The sequence below is a fragment of the Dermacentor andersoni genome, chromosome 9 (assembly GCF_023375885.2).
Source record: "Dermacentor andersoni chromosome 9, qqDerAnde1_hic_scaffold, whole genome shotgun sequence".
Taxonomy (NCBI): Eukaryota; Metazoa; Arthropoda; class Arachnida; order Ixodida; family Ixodidae; genus Dermacentor; species Dermacentor andersoni.
Window position 1 is genome coordinate 55,335,001 of NC_092822.1, and position 22,500 is coordinate 55,357,500.

Genomic DNA, 22,500 nt, shown 5'->3' on the forward strand with positions numbered 1-22,500 from the left:
AATGTTGTGTTTCCAACTGTCGTTCACGCACAGTTTTCCTCCTAAATGCTTCAAGATATTTCAACTGGTTCAGCGGTTGGCCAAATGCAGAACTTTTACTCTTTACATGTATTTGAATAGGTAAATCCTATGTTATGCTGACGACACTATGCATGGTTTTTTTAGGGAGGTATGGGTAGCTCAAGGCCGATACGAATGCAAAGACGATACACCTCAGACACAGTGGCGATCGCCGTTAGACTGGGTATCACTGGCTCACCTGGGACCTCGCCACGTCAGCATACGTAGTCATGGACGTCTTCTCGGGCCCTTCGTCGAGGAAGACGTAGTGGTCGAGACCATTGAGCGCTGCCACACGCGCCAACGTCTCGTGGCGTAGCAGCCGCGTCCTGGTGTCGTGCAGATCCTGATTGCTCTTAAGGGTGCCGTTCTTCACCATGTCTCTTTGGAGAGAGGAACCGAAACAAAGAAAATATACTAACAATCATGTGTGAAGTTTGAGCTGTAAACGCGATAGTTACGCGTGAGCATTACGTCGCGTTTCGTTGAGGTCCCGGAGCCATGATTTCACCGCGTTCACCAGATTGTAAGGTGCTGTTCAGGATCTTACTCGAGGGCGAAGTGCGACTGATGGTTGCAATATACATACATACATTATATATATATATATATATATATATATATATATATATATATATATATATATATATATATATATATATATATATATATATATATATGGGTCATTCCATCTCAAGTGCACTAGGTGTTTTGTGGATCATTTCTGATTCTCCTAAAACAAAGAATACTATTTTACCTCAATGTGGGAAGTAATTACTCAAGCGATTCCTATCTGAAAAGACTGTATCGCGTCGTGAGGACTCTTGGAAGGTAGCGCACACAAGGGGAAACTATGTCGGGCAGAAAAAATTCAACAGTTATTACCTTGACCTATTACGGCGAAATTCTTTCTATACAGGCGGCACTGTTTGATGAGTATTGTAGTTTAATACTTTTTGTTTTAATTTACGTTATTTTTTGTCATGAGAAAAAGTGGAGAATTGCCGCACATTTACTATTTTTTAGACAGAAAGCTAATTGTTCCATGAGGAGTATATTCACAACATGAGCTTTCCATTTGTGTATGCTAGATGACGAAAATACTATGATAAGAAATAAACCTTTCTCGACAATAATCACGACAAAAATGAGAACAAAAGAAGCTTTGGGCCAATTTGTGGCTTCAGTTTCACAATCTAGCGGCCCGAGCAAAATATGGCCCAATCAGTACTGTATAGTATGTTTTGCTGCCGCTTTATTTCGAAACATTAAAATAGCAAACTTTGTTTAAATGAGAAAGAAGTTTTTGAACAGCATAATCACTGTGTCTCCTTCCCTGCACAACACGTTGGTCGACGTTTTAGCCCGACTCGCTTCACGTGTTCATCTTCTTTATTTTTGAAGACAAAGTCTTTGGCGACTTCACATTGATTTGGGGTTCGTGGAGCCTGTGTTTCTGGCCCCTTTCGTCTCGTAAATTAGACGATTTGAGGCCTTCTAGTGCACGTACGGCAAGGAGACAGGCGTCAAAATTAAGCTTAGAACTGAAAAAAAAGTAAATGTACTAAATACGCATGATAACTTCTCCGTACAATAGCACTGCCCTAACTTCGTGTGTCTTTTTCTTACCGAGCATCATTTCATTCATGTCCCTCTCTTTGGATAACCCGCCCCCAGGATTAGAGTTGTGTTATCCCCCTGCAACAGGTTATTTAAAATAATCGGTTAAAGTCTTTGCAAAAAAAAAAAAACTAGTAATTTGCTATAAAATTTTATCGGGAGAACCCTGGCGCTGCGATCTTTCTGATTGCATAGGAATTATACGATTAGTACGTGGTATTGACTTGTCTTCGTACTTGTTTCTTTCGACATTCATGTGGCTTTATTTACTACGCTTTGTCTTGGATTATTGGTTTACTTTTGGAAGCAACCGTACATTTTTAAATCAAAAAGCCAGTGAACTCTACTGCAAGTTATGACACTTAAAGCGCAATGAACTTGCCGGAAACAAGCAATTTACAAAGTCGCAGTGCCGTTTGATCCCATCAGAGGCGAAGTTTAGGCAAATCCGTGTGCTGTAACCATCATTCATATTCCGGCTCAACCACCATGCAAGCTCCCCCTGACACTAGCGCCATAGATCTGCCTAGCATTTTTTTTTGTGTGGGAAACTGTACGTTAACGGCGGTTTCCGCTATCTTATCACGAACAGGTTCTTTGTGGTTGAGCACAACGTAACCCTCCTTAACTATGGCATGGCTGGCTGTGGCCTCCGAGATGCGCGCACGTACGTTCCCACTCGGCGTTTGCGCGACCGCGCAACATCCCGCACAGAATGCCGAGCGCTAATGCTCCGCTCAATATTCTAGATAACATCAAGCGAAAAAAAAAAAGAAATGGAGCGGGGCAGGCGATGCAATGCGTAGGGTAAATAGCCGATGGACTATTAAGAGTTACAGAATGGGCGCCAAGTGAAGGGAAGCGCAGTCGAGGGCGGCAGAGAAATAAGTGGTGTGATGAAATTAGGAAATTTGCAAGCGCAAGTTGGCATAAGCTAGCGCAAGACAAGGGTGATTGGAGATCGCTGGGAGAGGCCTTCGTCCTGCAGTGGACATAAAAATAAGTTGATGATGATAATAATGATGATGAGGATGATGAAGATGAATGCCCTGCGAGCCCATCAAATCCTCTTATTCTATCTTGCTCAATGCATAGTGAGCGCCTCGGTATGAGCAGCCTTGATGATTTGAGCTAGCTACGAGGGTTTACTGGTCTGTTGCCTGCTGCTGATTCACGCAATACGTGACCTAGTTGGTTAAAAAAAAAGGTTCTCCATGAACGGTGAGTGGCGCTGGCTAAGACTCCCACACTAGTACACATGCTAGTACACACTAGTACTAGTACCCATATACACAGTTACCACAAAAAAAAAGTAGACGAGAGAATGGCCGCCGCGTGGTAGCTAATTGACGAAGCACCGCACGCGCATTTCGCAGGTTTTTTTTTCATCCACTTTCATTTCCCTCGACCTAATTATTTCTAGATTTCAATAAATATAACAGTAAATTTTCTTCATGCTTTCGCTCTCTTTATCGTTAACTGGCTTCTGTGGTTGTCTCCAACAAAGATTATACCCACCCTTTACTCCAGTTGACATCTACGTAATGCCAAAGGTGCTCAGTTTGATAGAAAAAGAAAATGGTCGTTATGAATACTCCCATTTCAGTCAACTGACAGAAACGATTAGTGCGCACTGGTCCTTTATCCAAGATTAAGACATCAGCGCGTAGGTATGAAGGAAAGTTGACGTCAGCCGCACGTGTCACCTGCCGCATGTGTCACGTCAGCCGCACGATACCACGTCACCTTCGGCGGTCGGCCTACGAAAAAGGTTCAGATGGACGACAATGACTTGGGTTGACTCGGACAACAATGCTTCGCATTAAACACTCGAGCCCCTGAGCTCCTCTTATTCTACTTGGAACTCAGTGTAGGAGTTGCCTTCACAAAGGCATACTCTGCATTAATTGGAGTGACCGACAGCGCAGTATGCGAGGTCTGCGACACCAAAGAAAATATCGACCACCTGCTGTCCCATTGTCCACGATATGCCCCAGAAAGCCAAGAACTTGCTAACGCTCTCCAAAAACTGGACAATCGGCCGCTTTCTGTGCAGGTGCTGCTGGAACACCGCCCCCATCGCTCGCCGGCCCATAAAGCGGTGAAGGCACTCTTGTGCTTCTTGAGGACGACGGGCTTGTGCGAACGTCTGTGACTATTATTGCGATAACTATTGGATCACACACGTCATCGAACTCACCGCTAATTTCCTTCTTTCCTTCCCTCCTACCTCTCCCCGTCATCTTTGTTTTCCCCTTTCCCATTTGGTCGGTGTAGGGTAGCCAACCGTACGATATTATGGTTAACTTTCCTGCCCTCTTCGGCTTTTCACTTTCCTTCCTCCTAGTGGCTCGCGTGTCGGGCTCTACGTCGCATCATGTTTCCGTCAGGAGTCCCTGCGGCGGTAATTGGCAAAGCGTTGCTTTTTCTTCCTTTGCTATGGGGTGACGTCGGACGCTGAGAGCGAGAAGCTGGCCTAACGAGGGCGACACGATAACGACGTGGCGCCGATGGCGTGACGACGCAAGAAACGATACCGAACAACTGACTTAGAAACATCGAGCTTTCCAAGTTCCTATAGCTGCTGACGCAGAGAAAAAAAACTGAAAAAAAAAAAATCGGCGGATCGCACGCACTGTGGGAATCGATGTAAGCGAAGCTTTGCGAGCTCTTTGCTATGACTGGCGTGGCCGAAACGTTAAACTTTGTTTGAATAATGCGCCTGTACATAATTCAATGAATTTTATAATTATGTGTATACATTCTATACGCACGTTCTATATATATACATATGTTAGCACTGTCTTCTGCATCCTCAAGGGCTGCAGAAGACAGTGCTAACCTTACCCTTCTTCATAAAGAACCACTTGTCTTTCTCGTGGCAGAAGTGTTAAACGTTAATGCAATTTTGGGGCACTGCATAATTCAGATAATTATTATACAATTAAAAAAAAATTAAATTATGGGGTTTTACGTGCCAAAACCACTTTCTGATTATGAGGCACGCCGTAGTGGAGGACTCCGGAAATTTCGACCACCTGGGGGTCTTTAACGTGCACCTAAATCTAAGTACACGGGTGTTTTCGCATTTCGCCCCCATCGAAATGCGGCCGCCGTGGCCGGGATTCGATCCCGCGACCTCGTGCTCAGCAGCCCAACACCATAGCCACTGAGCAACCACGGCGGGTTATTATACAATTGTATGCACACATTGCATTCATATATTCGCCGCCTGCACGACGTTTCGCTGCGCAGCGAAGACGCTCCTGTTCCGCGCGACGCTTCTTTCGGGCCTCGGTGTCCTCGACGCTGAGTGCACGCTTTGGAGCCATTTTTGTGTCACGTGTTTACGTGCTCCTTCTGCGTACGTGGTCATCATGCTGTTGAGACGCCAGCTCGAAGCGCTCTCTTCAGGACATGGACGATTGTAATGTTTACAATACAATCGTCCATGTCCATGCCCCAGCACGTACGTGACCTCCACAGCCCAGCACCTGCATTCCTGTCGCATAAGAAATCAAGCGCAACGGGTGCCACACAAACAAACTGTGAAACGCTGCCGCGGTGGCGCCGGCCAGATTGGACGAATGGATGGATGCTATGAGCGTACCCTTTGAAACGGGATGGTGGTTAGCGCCAGCAGGTTCTTATTATCTTGCCTAATGTCCTACAGATATTAAAAAAAAAACAGAATTCCCAGCATCAAGCTTTCTTAACCGCCATTGGAAACTTTATTTTTGTACGCTTCCGCGTGGTTTGTAATCTCCCTACTTTTCTGCCACTAAACTTCCGATCACCTCCAATTGCTATAGCGGACACGTTTACTTTCCCCCTGCTATCACTGAATCCAAGGGCCTCTAGGAGGCCAGAAGAGCCAATACCAATCAATGGGTAGATATCTTCGCATTCTAATGGAACATGCTACATCGTTTCTGTAGCTTTACCAAAGCATGCGCTTACTTTTTCGTCCTTGTTGTACTTCGCTTCATAACGAAAAAAAAAGGAAGAACTAGCGAAAACCAAGACCCAGGACCAGAAGGAGGCACACACACACACATCGGCGACTGTGTGTGTGCGTGTGCGCCTCCTTCTGGACCTGCATCTTGGTTTTCGCTGCTTCCCCCCTCCCCGCTTTAAGCATGAAACAACTGGCCCAGCAATACACGCTTCTCGTTTTATAAGTACCCGTTCTAAGGCGTCCTGATCTCGCTTCGAAAAGTAAAGAGCTTCCCTTTGAGTGATGATAAAATGGCCCTTTCCCGATTTCGTTTTTTTTTCAGGATGCGCGGAGGCGAGCGCCATCTGGTAGTGTTGCAAGAAACCCAACGGCGCGCGGCGAGCCAGGCCACAACAGCAGCAGCACCCGGAAAGTCGGGAGAAGAGGCAAAGAAAGCTTCGCTTTAAACAATAAATGCGAAGTTAGATAGGCAGCCGTGCCTAAATGGGAATGAAATAAGGTATACAATGAGGGTAGTTGATGAATGCTTATTGCTAGAAGCCCAAACCAGAACAGGAAGTGAGACAAGACTTATCTGCTCTTCGCACGTCGTGTTCTGGTTAGTGTTTCTAGCCATGCATTTCACAGAAGAACAAAACAGCACCAAAGGTTGGATGGGACATGCTTCCGGCCATTGATCAATTAAATTCACCCGCTTACCCCCCGTTCCTCCCCCGCGGAAACAGCAATGACAGAAAAAAAAAGAAAGAAAGAGAGGAAGATACTATAAGGGGGAATAATTTTCATGCAACTTTAAATTGACCTCCTCTAAGCTGTATAGCTTGATGGATAGCATTCACCTTCAAAAGGCATCGTGATAAGGTGAGAGCGACTAAGAGGGCGCGAAACATGCGCTTTCGATAGCAATTATTTCTTGCTTCTCACGATACCGTTGCACATGTTAGAAAATAAAACGCGTTAGGTAAAGGGACTGCAATGCAGCTACTACATAAAAATGTATATAGTGTGACGCTAGCCCGCCAAGTGACGTCGCAAACCTGATAAGCGCTATTATTATTATTATTATTATTATTATTATTAAGGTTCAATAGAAACACTAAACCTGACTATTAAAAGAAAGAAAGTAAAGAGGGCTTCTCCTCTTAAAGGCTCTGATTGTGGAGAAGCCAGATTTAATGAACAAGCTTTAGCTACGTACGAACAAAGGCACGGCTTTTGACGCACGTCACAAAAAACTTAACGCTGGTTGCCACCTACAGTAACATAGCACAGTTTCTTTTTTATCGGAACAATGGACTCACACGGAAAGTTGATATTTGCCCTTTCTTAGAATTGCCCAACAGATTTTGCTTATGAGTCTCTGAAAGACGCACACGATAATGACTTTGCCTTCTTCCCTTCTGCGGGACGCCACTAGAATAACCAGCACGTGAAGTATTTTGAGAGGGAGAGAAATTTATTTCAAAGTGGATAAGAACCTGAGATATTAGAAACACGCTGTGTACACTTAAAGCAGCTAATTAAATGGCTCGCGGTAGCTATTTTTCCTTGCTTTATTATGTGAAAAGGTGCGCAATGAACGAAGCCACGAATCGAGGCTATTGCGCAGAGCGATTTTCACAGGTAGCGAAATTGCTCGGTTTATTTGGTACACCTTTTGCTACTGTACATTGTGTTCTTTGAGATGACTATGCTACTATGTGACTATGTATTCTAGCCACAACAAAGTTGTCACGAATGCCAGCTAGGAAGGCTGAAATGGCATTACCATGTCATTAAATATATCAGATCTGCACCAGCCACGCATAAACATAAACATCGCATGAGGTTATATGTTGCCTAGGATGAAAATAAAGACAATTGTGTGCGTAGCATTTAGTTTTATGAGACCTACTTAAGCGGTTCACTAAAGTTTCGCATCACACAACTTAGATGTATTTGTTCTATTGTTGTTTTCTGCGTATTTTTTCTATTGTTCACTCGCTTACATAGAAATGAAAGAACCAATGAATTATTTCCTAAGGTTTTACATTCCTCTTATAGATATCTTTCCGTGTTCCTACTTTCTTTTGTGCGTACCTCTGCCATTTCTTTATTTCCTATTTTCTTTGCTATTTCTCTGTTTCCTATCTTCTCCTCTTTTCATTCCCTCCTCCCGAAAGAGTAGGCAGGCGTTGTGCCCCTCTCGCGGCAGTTGTCAACTTGCTCCCTCCCTGTTTCCTATGTCTGTTTGTATGTTTCCGTATGCTACTACTACTACTACTACTAATAATAATAATAATAATAATAATAACAGTAATAATAATTCGTTCCGCAGCAGGAACTGGACTGCCAGATACACTGGAGTGGAGGACACGATATTATGCTTACCATAAGTGAGTCATTAACACGCCGTAAACCAGAGCGTGGCTGTGCTTTTACATTCCAGTTTCATTGGAATGCAGTGCTGAGGCAGGGACTCGGACACGCGCATTACCGCGCAGCGCTAGAACTGTATAGTACATAACAAGCCATAGAGGTGGGTTATGATATGATATGACATGATAGAGATATGATACGAATAGGATTGGGAAAGCAAAAATAAAACAAGGAATGAAAGCGCGCATGAACTTCAAGTGAATGCATTAACAAATGAATGCACAAATGAACGAATTCACGAACAAGTGAATGAATGAATGAATGAATGAATAAATGAATGAATGAATGAATGAACACAAAGATACTTTGTTCGTTCGGCTCTGAGCCATGCGCCTACCGTGAGAGAACGAACTCGAGGGCGAACTGTCCCACGTAGTCCAGCGGCCGGTATGAGACGTTGGAACCGATGCGGCGTGCCTTGGACGGGTGTAGCAGGGCGCGCAGAAGGAGGTCACGGTCGCGAAACGAGTACGAAGACAGCTTCTCGTCCACCAGCCGCTGGGGGAAGCGGAGCGATGACTTGGCAGCCGCGTCCAGACCTGCGCGGATGCCACAGGCGAGACCGGACATCCATTTGAAGTTACTGGGAATTAGTGCAATTGTGAGAACATTGCCCGAGTTTGAAGATATGATTGCTATGACCAGTTGCCATTATATCTGCACTAACCCACATCGCTGCTTGGTTCTTCGATCCGCCTATCAGAGTAGTAACACATGATGGTTCCCGATGTTGCGGGAAAATAAATTTGAGCACGCATTCGGCAAAGTGTTTCAGGCGCTAGAGCGGACGCTGGGCAAGTGTTACACAGCGAACGCTTCAGCAGCGAAGGCAGGCGATGAGGGACGTCCATTTCTTACAAGCGAAACGATTTTTGCATTCGGCCCGGGGCTCCGTGTCTAATTGCTTGTTTAGGAAACATACGCTGTTCTGCGTGGCTGTGGTGGTAGCAGTAACACAATCAGGAAATCTTCTAATACCTGAAAATAAAAACATTTGCAGCCTACCTAGTAGGCGGTAACACAACGTTGATTTTCGCAAACACGAAATTAATTAATTAAATTCTGGGGTTTTACGTTCCAAAACCAGGATGACGGTTCTGAGGCGCGCCATAGTGGGGGACTCTGGATCAATTTCGACCACCTGGGCTTCTTTAACGTGCACCCAACGCACGACGCCACAGGCGTTTGCGCATTTCGCTCCCGAGGAAATGCGGTCGCCGCGGCCGGGATTTCATCCCGTGACCTCGTGCGTTGCAGCGCGACGCCAAAGCCGCTAAGCAGCCACGGCGGTTCGCACACACGAAATGCCTTACTTATAATATAGGGAACTGTGAAAAACAAAACAAAACAAACAACAAAAACAGCGCATGAAAAAAACTAATAAATAAAGACAAGCAAATGAAGGAAGAAAAGTAAAAGAAAGCGCGCACGATGCCCGTTCAGTCTGACACCTAAAGGCCAAACCACACGTACGCATGGCGGCGCGCGAGAACGCTCGCCCACGCGCCCTAAAGGTTTGCCGCGCCTCCCGAGAAATGGTGGTCTGAAGCTACACGACGCGCGCCAGCGCGCGGCCACTTGGCTCGCTATTTTCGCCTTGGCAGACATCGTTTCGCATTTTCGTGAGCAAGCCAGAGCACCGATATTTGTCTGGAGAAGGTATCTTTGCTCGTGCCGCGCTTCGACGCGTACGATCTGTCGTACACCACTTGCGCATACGTGAGGCGCATGGGCGTTGAGCACGTGTGCGTGTAGTTTAGCCTTAAATGTTGGAAAATCCCGTCTCCCGTTATTGCCACTACATGGAGAGGATCTCTTTTACGAGTGATCCGTGCATAGTGACGAGGGATTGGGTACTGTTACGAACGGCCTGCGGGGGCTGGCGAACTAGAGGAGAAGCAACCGACGACACCTGCCTGGCCCGCTGCGATGACTCACTTTGTGAAAACAACGATGCGCCGAGTCAACAGGACATCGGCGCCACCATGGCTGCGGCGGCGACTCGTTGTGTAAGAAGTATAATGCGCCGCGTCCCCAACGGAATGGCGCCCAGATGTCTAGACGCAGTCGGCGGAGCAAGTGTTGTTAGTGTGTACGCCGACACCGTCACGATCTGTTTGGAGCAGGGGAGCTCCGGGAAGATGTTGTGCGGTCCGGTCTCACGCAGTCTAGAAGTCGTCAGTCAATGGACAGGCGCGGCGGCCACTGTCTGCGGAGTCGACTCTGGGATAAAGAGGCGCCTGCGCGGGGCAGCAAAGTGTCTGCGAGAACCCTTTCACCTTGGTGTGGTCAGTGCAACCTGTGCGGAAGTGTATGCGTAAACCCTACCCCTCAAAGATGGGTTGGCTACGATGACTTTGGATGCTCCGTTTGGTCAAACGGCCATTTTTCCTCACCTAGGGATCTAGGGAGGACAGAGTGTTTATAAGCAGCCGTGGCGCGGCTGCTGAGGGTGCATTCCTTTTTCAGTCATGCTAGACTGATGAACTGTAACGTTCTCATGTAGATACCGTAAATAAATTCCATATTCCTCGTTCTCGATGAGAACTAGTCCTTCCCTTCAACAACGTCCTCAGCGTGGATGAGTTGGAAGACGGCATGGGCCAGCTACCATCTATTCCTGCCCTACCCCAACCATTACAGTACTTGCACTTTTGTCAGCCACGCAGAGACACCGTAAAGGGGGTCACATTAGAGCACGGCATTCGTTTGATTTATTTTTTGAAGGATTCAGTGCGACAGGCTGTTATTTAGGAAACGAAACAGCCGCATTTGGCAGGCCACAAAATAGCAAACTGCAGTCTATGCAGTTTACTCAATTATGTATGTATGTATGTATGTATGTATGTATGTATGTATGTATGTATGTATGTATGTATGTATGTATGTATGTATGTATGTATGTATGTATGTATGTATGTATGTATGTATGTGAATGAGTGAGTTAGTGTTACTGCGATAGCGCACGTGCCAGAGAAATTAGGGGCAGTCGACTGAACGCTTGGGTTTACAATGCTCTGTGCCGGAGAAAAATTACTTTTCCTGTTTATTGCACGTAGTGATAAGTCAACGCACTCGGCAAGTGCTGACCATGTTTTCATGCTAGCCCTAGTGTTCGCGCTTCGTCCGTGGCACGAGCGTAGGCTAGTACGAAACGAGAACTCTGCCTTAACAGCCGAAGGCGGTAGAAGGAAAGAAAGAAGTCACGCAGGAACTCCTGTGGGAGTTGTCGAAGCATGCGTAAGCACTGTGTAACTTGGTCATCTCCACGCAGCCTGGTGTCATTATGAATGTTATGAAACTTGATCCGACCACTATAATCGACAGCGCTGCGGTGACACAAAGTGCTGCGGACAGCGGCGCAAGGTGAATCGATAATGCAAGCAAACTACTACAGGTGGCGGCGCCGGCAGGTGCACTGGTGACGTTCCGATCATTCTATGCCGTTATCACTCTTTAGCGCCTTATCTATCCACGTCGAGCCATTATGAACCATGACCAAACGTACTCCAGCGGCGACTGCGTACGGCGTGCGGTCCCTATCTTGAAAGCGATCTGCGATGGGTGCAGAGAGTGCGGCGAGTGCTGATAGCCTCGTGAGCGTTCTGTAGGGAAAGTGAGGGAGTCAGCTGATATAGTGTTCCTGAATATGCTCCTCATACAGGGGACGTATATACAATGGGTGGAATCATCATAACTAGCCTAATTGTTAGACGACGTCATTAATTTCGATGTGTCATGACGTCACAATAGCGTCGATATTGTCAGGGATATGTAAGCGGAAGTAAACGGAAGAGACTAAAATCAGTGGGTTCGCTGGCCCTACTTCACCACTTGAACGCCTGGCATCGTGAATTCGGTCACTTCATGTTGCTATTTGCATGGGTGCGAATTTATAGCCTTGTACATAGCGTTGCAGCGTTATATAATAGCATTGTTCATATATGCATCTAGTAACATAATGTCCGTCGACTCTGCCGATGCGAGTCGTTCAGAATTATAGCGCGAGGATTTCAATTTATCTAGTATTTCGGCGGTTCGCAACGCGAAGAAATTCGGCGAACGCATTCGTGAGGAAATGCATACCAACTAGGGCAAGCCTCCAGGTTTAGGAAATCCTGGACTGAGAAGTCGCTGTTGCTGGAAGTAACACGAGATGGCGCGCGAAATCCAAGACAATGCTAAACACAGTTCTTTTAATAGAAACCCAGCCAAGATGAGATGAGCTAGCACGGTATTCTTCCCAATATGGACGAAAATACGGTCTAAACCTACATTGTTCAAAGTCACCCTTAAGCAGCTTCTAAATCATGTCACCTATATGGTGACACGCGTTTGAAGTAGCATGAGCTCGTGCAAAACGTTTCCGTTTGTTTTTTTGTTATTTCTCTCTCTTCGTCCTCATACATCACTGTCTTTCTATGAAAGGTCACCACCGATTGCAATCGCTGCTACAGCAGTCGCTCTTCGTTAGTGAATATCGTTCACCTTTCAGAGTTCTCCATGTTAATTTATGGAGTTGAATATACATAAGACGGAGGCGACTTGGTTCAGCGTGCGTGAAAAGTCGTGCGTGAAAAATGAAATCAGCCGTTAATATAGGCAAATGTTCTGTGCCTCAATAGTAATTTTGTTGCCCCCAAAAACGCGCACCCGCATAAAGACAGTATTAATAAAATTCCCACAGGTCCGCGGTGGGCCAAGAAAAAATAAAAGGACAGCAGACTTCAGCGATTCGTTCGGCCTCCAAGCTCATTTATTGAGACAGCAGCATTCTCTGACAGAGAAAACCAGCATGTTTGTTTGTTTATTTTCCTTTACATGTGACTCATACAAACTATGGGGCATTGGCCAAGAATCGGGTGAGTTAGAAACATAATTCGAGTCCAACAAAGAAACACTAACGAGAAATTTTGAAAAGCCTAAACAATAATGAAGTCAGATAAAGATTTCGGAATTTAGCAAGGGAATCGTCCTGATTAAATTATACGTTTCACAACTGCTGTACCAGTATTAGTATGCCAATGACTGTTTATTTTGGTTGCCTGCTTTGTCAAATGATTGCGTACGTGGAAGTGGAAGAGACCCCAGAAGTTAGGGTGGTTTTTAGGGAGGAAGGGGGGGGGGGGGTGTATAAAAACCTATAAATTAAAGTAACAACAAAAAACTAACATTAATTATAAAATCTTTATCTTTTTTTTTCATTCATACACGGCCAGCAGCGCTATTAAGGTATTACTGCGGTGAGAAAATCACTCCCAGCAATATTTGAACTCAAAATTTGAATTTGAAAGGTAATTAGAATTTGTGATAGTGCAGATGTAAATAAACATCTGCCAAAATATGCAAACTATCGCACGCTTTTTGACGGAAAGGGTAATGTGAAATGATACGTTCTGGCCTTTTCTTTTTTGTAACGTGCGCAGCTTGCTTTCTGTACGAGATAGTATAATGCATGCCGTAAAAATCTAAATACGTACACGGACAGACTACAGCGTTCTAGGACTCCCCTTCTCTAAGGGGGCCATATTTATTTAGCCGAAATGCATTGCTTTATAGGGTTCTTTTATTCGCAACTGTTTAGCTAAATGCTGAACAGTTGCGCACGCATGATAGTTCTTTTTTATTAATGTGAACTAAAAGAAGATGTTGGCACCATTATTGGCGCGGACGGCTACTGCTTTTTCGCAGGGCAAAAAAAAAAAAAGCGTAAAGAATGATGTGCACTGGCGACAGTCAAATAGTACTCAGATTTGCAGAGTCCTACCCACATAAGAAAGTGAACCTTACACTAAGAAGCACACGCGATTCCGTAAACGAATTAATGTGAACAAAAGAGTCTGAAAACACGCAAGGTCAGTACATATCTACACAACAAGACATATAAGAACATGTAACAACGCCAGACGTGGGCTACACGACTCTCTCCAGGTTCGCAACAGTTCAGCATCTTACAATTTAGATATGTGTAATATTACTGGCGCATCTTGTTCATCTTTGCTTTATGCGAAGCAGCCGCATTTCTTTGTTTACGTCGTGCAGTAGGATAACGTCCAAGCATGTGCATGCTTGACGTGACTGTAGCGTGGCAGTTCAGTTGACCCTCAAGTTTGGAGTCTCCTTACACCATTTTCGTGCATTCAATTTTGGTGTAAATAAATATTGAGCCCGCAGTTGCGGAGGCAGTTGCTCTATCAAAGGCTTCATGTATTTAAGGCACGACGACTCGCTTTGACGGTCCCGCCTAAAGCACTGAAATAGACTCTAAGCCCTGACCCTCTACAACTCACATCCCGAGTGAAATGACGCAATGCTACTTACAAGGTTCGAGCTATTTCATTTTAGCTGTACATTTACAATATTACTTACGTAGGGCACTTGGCTCCTGGGAGTACTGCGAGCTGCTGTGCAGTACTGTGTAGCGTTGTGGCTGCTACGTCATGGCTGGCAATGGGGCTGCCAATTCTTTTGAAGTTGTTTCGACCCAACAACCTCATTTTCGGCGCATAATTTATTGGGGGTATGTGTAATGCGTAAATGTTTTCATCATCCTTGTCATGTACGCCTCTTTGTGCCGCTGAACGCTTGTTTTACGAGCATTACAACGACGAATTGCTGGCAAACACACCGCCATTCGTTTTGCGAAGAAAGATTTCTTTTAATGCGATCAACACAATGTAATTCGTTTTCAGTACAGTAGTGCTCGTTATGGCCTCCGAAGTACGTGGACAGATGCCACCGTTCTCAAAGTCTGTGGGAAGCGAAAAACCTTGCCCTAATTGTCCAAATCCGTTGTTGGGCGATAGCGCTGTTTTGTTTCATTGGCTGCAACGACGCCATCCTATTTCGGAATGTCCTCCAAGGGACCCAAAAGGAAGACTTTGAAATCAACCCACATACTGAGAAATATCTACTGCCGTCCTCGGAGATAATGTAGCTTTGGAACTGCGTTTTATCATGGAAATGCACAGTTTGTGGAAAGAGAGCATGATGGAGCGCCGCGCCGAACCGAATTGTGCCTACGGGGGTGCATTTCGTTCAGATGGGTGTGCGCCTAAAACATGTTTATGATGAATGTGACATTCAACCGGACGGGTACTCCATTCTGGTGAAGTACTTAACCTTACCGCTCTTCTAAAACGGAACCAGCCTTTTCACATAAAGTATCAACAGTGCCTCTGCTAAGTGTGACTGCCATTCTTACCGCCAGTCAATTACCCAACTGGTGAATGTTTTATTGGGTTACACGTTACCGTAATAAATACCATGAAAAAAAGAAAGGCGACAGCTTTGTCATTGGCGCGCTTGTCTCCCAAATGCGCATTGCTTCACTTATTGGGTTCAAATCCCAGTGGATATGGTTGTGGAGATGCTTTTGTTTTTTCTACACGCTTTCGCAATGACGATGCTGGGGATGACGGGGCTGCCTGACAACGACAAAAAAAAAAATAATATTCGCTGCGTCGTCGATTAGCACAATATTCGTTGTCAGTGTAACAGAATGAACGGGACGGACGAACGAGGCAAATCCAAGGTTCGAGCTCTTAACTGCTGTCGCAGTTAAAAAAAAAATTGAATTGAGAACAATGTGTAAAGCTTACCAAATGGTGTAGACATCGCCGAGGACGTTGAGGGCTCTTCCTGCGCAGAGAAAAACAACAATTTATCAACACACTGCAACGCACTTTCAGGGAATCACTGCGCCTCCCACTTGAGATCCTCAAGGCACTTAAGTTCTCAATGCGAGGTGGCCTAATATGCCCTTCCACCGTCATCCACTTTATTTGTAACGCACAAGAGACTACGTGGCAATGTAGGGCAGAGGTAACAAATAAATAACCGATACGTAGTACAGAGGAAGTGGAGACGTAGCAAAGAAGTACTACTAGGTTATTACAGTGGTATCACAGAGACGAAGTGTTCCTTTGCCGCCAAAGATGGAAGCGGGGCACGACAGAGGCGAAAGGCCTAGGCGCCCTATTCTGAAAGCTGTTCATTGCGCTACACAACGCTTCATAAAAACGGCTGCTGAAAAGCCGCGACAATATGTTTAGTAAATGCGGCTGGCAAATGACAAAGACAGTTGGGAGTGAAAGCCTTGACAAGCCAACTGCAACATGGGAGAGGCGATGCAATGCAAGGAGCCAGAATTTTCGCTGTAGTGTGATGCAGTAAAAAGTAAAAAAGTCTGGACGACCGGAAAATCAGCAATGCAGGAAGGCGGAGCACGATCTTTTTTTTTAGCGACAAACCGGGCTTACAAAATGCGGCCAATGCAGTTAATGCGCGAAATCATTGCAATGTTTTGTTTGGCATAAGACTAGGTATCGTATTTCGTTTTATTATTTCAGTCAGAACTAGCACATTGGATATCTTTGGTCCTTTCGTCGTTCTTCATATTCTTGCACATTTCTTTCTGGTCCCATTGAACAAGTGTGATCCTGTTTCAAGTGTGAAAAATTAGGTTTCAGAGAAATCGTGTTGTGGCATAAAGGCAGAGCCACGCATAAAGGGGAGCCATAAAGCCGCGTTCCCTAACGTGTATTGCGTTTCCGGTTTGTAAACAAAAACACACGGGGTCACACCTGTCTCATACACAAGGAGAAGCCTCCGTATTATCGCATCCCTGTATCGTATATGTGGGACGTGCTGTGTGCTTTTGGGCGCATCCGCAGAGAGCAGACGCCGTTTCGAGAATTTGTAATGCGTTTTGATAAGGTCCAGATGGCGGGAGAGGGGGAGGGCAGACAGCATGGTTTATGCTAATCAAAACCCACACACAAAAAAAAAACGTGAGAAAAAAACGCGAATTCTTGAAGAAGACGTATTACCTGGCATTTAAATGAATCAGCGCTTCATCCTGCGTGGCGCATAACGCCAGGTTAGCGTGAAATCAGAAAGCCAGCGACAGGAAGAACGGTTCCGTCGCTATCGTAGCGACTCCGCAAACTGTCGTTTGCGCAGGACGCATACGCAGTGAGTCTCACCATGTTATATGCGTTTCTGATGAGTACCAATTTAGCGCAAACTGAGTGCTGTTGAAAGCATTTGGAGTAAAGCGAGAGAGAAAGAGAGAAACAGAAGAGAGACAGGTAGGTTAACCCCTCTGCACACTGAGTAAAGTTTTGGTAAGGTCCGTGGCGTTATTGACGATCTCTTAAGGCCCTTCTCTTCGGCTTCGTGCCTTGCTGCCACTGTACGAGCGAGTGTAGGATGCCTAGGCGGGAGAAGTAGCGGTGAGGGACAGCAGATTCGGTGATTTCGCTGATTTTTACTCCCAACGCTTTGCCCCAGTCACATTTATTCTGGGCTTAATTTGCACCAGTGCACAAGTAGGAAGCACCTATTTAACCACGTACCCTTTGTCTTCGCTGTGGCATCGTCCAGCCAGGCCTCGTAAAGCCTACAATCTTCAGTGAGCTCGAAGTGAGGGATGACACCGATGATCTGTGACCACAATCAATCAATCAATCAATCAATCAATCAATCAATCAATCAATCAATCAATCAATCAATCAATCAATCAATCAATCAATCAATCAATCAATCAGTCAATAGGAAAAGCTTATTGCAGTTCACTGTCACTTTGAAAGAAAATCGCGGATTATTTTTCACGAACTATGTGGTCACGCTACAAACCACAGGGCAGGTCACTACACTAGGTCATCAAACAAACATGCTTTACAGGATTTCGAATTCGCGGGTGCTTGTCGATGTGCTTGTATGTTTGTTTGTTTGGACGGGTGAGGTTACAGTTTGGTATGCCATGCCCCATTATATGTAGTTGGATGACGCGTTGAATTGCTGTTTTTTGACAGCAGCGACCGCTAAAACTGTATAATAAATTAGAATAATAGAAAATTATGCCTGAAATATATCCTGGAAAAGGCACCCGGCTGCCAGAAGACACGGGATATATATTTGAACAGTCTGCTCATTTGCTATACCGTAATTTCGTGATGTCGGTTATATCACGGTACATTGGGACCGCAGAAAATATAAAAAAAATAAAGGAATATATACCGGAAGCTTTTGTTCTCGATGGCAACCAAGACGACCGGCGTGTAATCACATCACGACGTTTAATAACGGTGTAGCGACGTTGTTCACGCCAGCAGCAAGCTTTTTAAATTAGTTTTTTGTTGGCGACTTTGAAGAACAAGGTAAGATTACTGGCGGCATATCAATTTTAGAATTCTCACAGCATCATTCGTGACACACGACGATTGCCACCCAAGCCCTCCTGGTCAGTTCGGCAATTTTTAGTTTTCTATGACAAGCGGTATCAGCGAAGGGGGTGGCAACGTGCGAATTAAATAAGCTGAGAAAGCGAGTTGAGGGGGAGGGGTCGCGAGACGAATTCTTCAAATAAAGTATGTGCCGAGAAGGAGGCTGCGAAGCGTAAGATGTGTTATACAGGTGCCACACGGCGCACTTCTGATCGCAGTCAAGCCCGATCCGGATCGAATTTCTCGGTCGCGATAGGCTCCTTTGCACAAAATGCGCGAGAGAGCCAATCGCAGCCGAGAATTTCGACCCGGATCGGTCCCGATCGCGCTCAGAAGTGTACGCGTGACACCAGTATTAGAGCAGTGGGCGCACGGAAAACTGCGTGCCACGACTGCAATGCGTAAACTACACGACCTCCAGCCACACCGCGCGGCCTATACGCACCCGACGACGTCCGCATCCAGCGCCGCGCCGGTAAAAAGGGAGTCGGCGTCATCAGCCACGATCAGCGCTAGCTCGTCGAGCGACAGCGAGTGGCTTTGCAGAGCGCGAGCCAGAGCAGCGCCGGTAGTCAGCGTGACGTTCTTCCTCGACAGTGAATGGCGGGTCAGGGTGTCCAGCGCTCGGCCAACCAGGAGCGACCGGTAGGCACTCTTGAAGTAGTCCTCGTACTCCTGCGCCGTGGACCCTGAGCACGGTAAGTTGTACGGTGCTTGCAGTGTCAATCCGTCATCGTATATAACTCTCAATCTTGTCTCACGTAAGGTCCATTAAGTGAGTGGAAGATATTTTCAAGACACGTACCACTTACCAGGTGAAAACTACATGTAACGACCATCCTAAAGTGTCACCTCTGTTGTTTCACTGTTACTCGTATCTCACTCTTCGTTCCCTGCCACAGAGGTACCTGATAAATAAGCGGAACATCATAATTTTGTTTAAAATCGGTTTCTCCCAGTGGAACTTATCTAGAACGAGATTATGAGTCGATGTAGTTCACGAGATTAAAGTATGCGTGAACTAATTTACCGCAGTGTAAGACTGAAAGCGTGGCGTTTTTTGACTGTACATTCACCGTCACATTTAACCCAAGGACTCCTCAATCACCTTTCTTGCTTGTGATGCGTAGGGTGCTGGAGCTTTCTTCACTGAATGTGCTAGCTTGAAATGTTCTCCTTTCAAAGCATTGGATGTTTGCTGAGAGTTTGGTTACACTCTGCAAATTTTTCAATAAACAGATTGATGAGATGAATGTGAACCAATTTTGAATATTCCTTGTATTAACGCAATCAGCATTCTTAGTGATACTCCACGTACTTTCCTGGATTTGTCTATTGGCCTGCCTGTCTATCTACGCTCCGATAGACCCATTTTCCTGCCAGCCTTGCTCACCTGGTAGTCCATGATTTAATGGGTCTAGCATCAGGCTGCTGTCTTGAGGCAACCAACTTAAAAGCCAACCATTCGGTCTTTAATAGCAAAGCTTCGAGTACTGCTCTCTAGCGATTCGAGTTCTCAATAGGGCGTCAAGAATTAAGAATTACTTTCTTGTACCTGCAACACTTTGGCCCACAAAATATCAAAAATATTGCTATGTGCTGCTTTTACCGGTAAGTTCAGGAGCAAGAAATGAACGATACTTGCGTACACGGCTGTCGAAATTGATGACGTCACGGCGAGCTATAGTTCAGAAACGTCAGCGCCGCGCCTCCGGGCGTCCTTGGTTCTTGATTTTGCCGGCTTAGTGAATCTCACTTCGCAGTGATAGCGGCCAGCTTTGCTGCTGCAGAAACGTAACTTACTAGTATAGCTTAACCTAACCTGCCTCCCTTTGCCGTTTCCTTATTTTCTTCTATCTGGTAGGGAGCGTGGAACGCCGAGCCATTCTATTTGCACGTGTCGTTCGATAGCTGCCTGCCTAGCCATTTGCTTACTTTCTCCTTGTTGCGCAGAACCGTTTCGTAACGACGCGGAGGTATTCAGCCGCGCATACCCCGAACAAGAGCCGCCTTCATTGCGAAACACCGTCCGGACGCTGCTACAGGCGCGAATAGCATTGTCTAGCAACAGGATCTTCGCCAGTCCGTTTGCGCGAGCAAATATTGAAATGCTGGCAACGACTATACCCACGAGCCGTCTGGCCAGCGTCTTGTATCGTGCTCGAACTACTTCCACGTCCCAAGGTTCTCAACGGCACCTGTAATGCGTGGGTACTTGTTCTATATGCAGTCGAGGAACGCGATTGCTCGTCGCGGGGCCCGATGAAGCGGCACATAGCAGACAGCCGAGGGGAGCAGACGTAAGTTCCGAAAGCCTGACGATTATCTGCTGCCACGTGACCAGGTTCTGTGCCATGACGTCACGACACACGCGCACCTCCTGGGAAACCATACCGAGGCTCGTTCGTATAGAAAAGCTAAGATGGCACGCTATTTGCGGCCGTTTTGAGGCTCCACATTATTTTTTATACTGTTTAGAGGTCGGGAAGAGCCTTTGAAGCAAGAAATGACATGTCGTAAATGTGATGTCAGCACTTCAGTGGTAGCCCACTGATTTTGATTCGTCCAATCACATGCGAGTGAACGCTTAATTAACCTCTGCAGGGGCCAAAGAAGTCTCGCGTACACTACTAATCGCGTTCCACATAGCTTACGATTATAAGTGCAAATTATTCGCAAATATTTTTCACTTACTCAAATGGAACGGCGTTCCACGTAAAATCACAAAATATATGAAACAGTTATTCATATGTTCAACTATTTACTTTTCAATTTCACATGAGAATAAATACGTAGAACTATGTTCCACTGAAATGGCCACTGCTACCTGTGGCTTTTACAAACGCCTACCCGTTCCTTATTGGAATGTGAGACACACCTGTCTGTGACTCGTGCAACTATGAAGGGACGATCGAATACATGATGCGCTTTTGTGATCGTTATGACACTGAACGCGATGTTCTTCGGAGTGTGTCAAACCTATCGGACAGCAGCCCATTTTAAGAGACAGAGGTCGAAATGCCGCCGCCGCGACCGGGATTTGATCCCGCGACCTCGCGCTTGGCAGCGCAACAGGATAGCTGCTAAGCCACCGCGGTGAGTCTTAAGAAGAAGAAGAAATTGAGTTAAGAAGTAAATGCAACGCGTAGGGCAGATAACTGACGGTCTATTGCTGCCGCAGATTGGATTCCAATAGAAGAGAAGCCTCGTCGAGGGCGCAGATAATTAGGTGGTGTGATAAAATTAAGAAATTTACAGGCTGGCGGTGGCAGCTGGCAGAAAACAGGGGTAACTGCAAACCTTTTAGAGAGATCGCTGCCCTGCACTGGACATAACATAGGCTGATGATAATGATATAGTTCTGCTAGGAACCAGGTCTGGTTAATATTTTTATGTCATCGCGAAACAGAACGTGACTTTTGTAAAACGGTACAAGAAAAGATTCATGGTTAGTAGTCACGAAGTAGTTTACACGCCAGTGGAGGTCTTATAAGAGCAGGCACCAGCCAGTCCTAATACGCCAAACCTATCTTTAGTGGAAGTGATCCGTGAATAACCTACAGCCGTTACTACTGAGAATCTACGTGGATATGATGAGAGCTTATCCGCACGGCATTCTGCAGAACCTCGTGCTTTCGGTATCTGACGGCAGATTGGAATCAAGCATCATAAATTGTGCGTGTATTTTTTTTCAATCTTTCCCGGCAGTAACGACCAAGCACTTCACATTTTTTTCACTTATCTCATTACTCTCGCGATGGTTAACAACAACATCGTAAATAACGGTCCAGTGCGTGTGGCCAACATAGCTTACGCAGGCGGTAATAAACACAGTGAGCTAAATACGAATTATTTTCAGTTTCAAAAGTCCGCATTGCGTGTGGTAAGCGAATAATGTAACGTGCGGGGGAAATCTAGGTGAAACACTAGGCCACCGGAAGTAACGCAGGCAGCTGGTTTCCAGACATCACACATTGCAATAGCATGATCTCTCTTGCTTCGTTTAATGCAACGTATGGCGCCGGCTTTTTTTTTTAATGCATACCAGTTGCTGTGAAATGTTCCTTACTTCTGTAATGCCTATCCATATATCTCGCAAAGCGACGATGTCTTTTTTTATATATTCCCTTATTTTTATGTAAAAACACCTGGTTCGTATTGCTTACGCCAATTTGCACTACATGTATTTTACTTTGTTTCCCTTACACCAGTTTG

At 45.7% G+C, this 22,500-nt stretch overlaps 1 protein-coding gene across 1 annotated transcript in view; it reads right to left on the reverse strand.

Annotated features, from left to right (window-relative positions):
• Positions 1-22,500, reverse strand: part of LOC126528540 (uncharacterized) — a 52,205-nt gene that overhangs the window by 1,889 nt on the left and 27,816 nt on the right. Inside the window, exons 4-8 of the mRNA XM_055069106.2 lie at positions 18,731-18,974; positions 17,416-17,503; positions 15,658-15,697; positions 8,394-8,595; positions 260-443 (exon numbers count right to left, since the gene is read on the reverse strand). Of these exons, the coding sequence (XP_054925081.1) occupies positions 260-443; positions 8,394-8,595; positions 15,658-15,697; positions 17,416-17,503; positions 18,731-18,974 (758 nt within the window). The remainder of the gene's footprint in view (positions 1-259; positions 444-8,393; positions 8,596-15,657; positions 15,698-17,415; positions 17,504-18,730; positions 18,975-22,500) is intronic.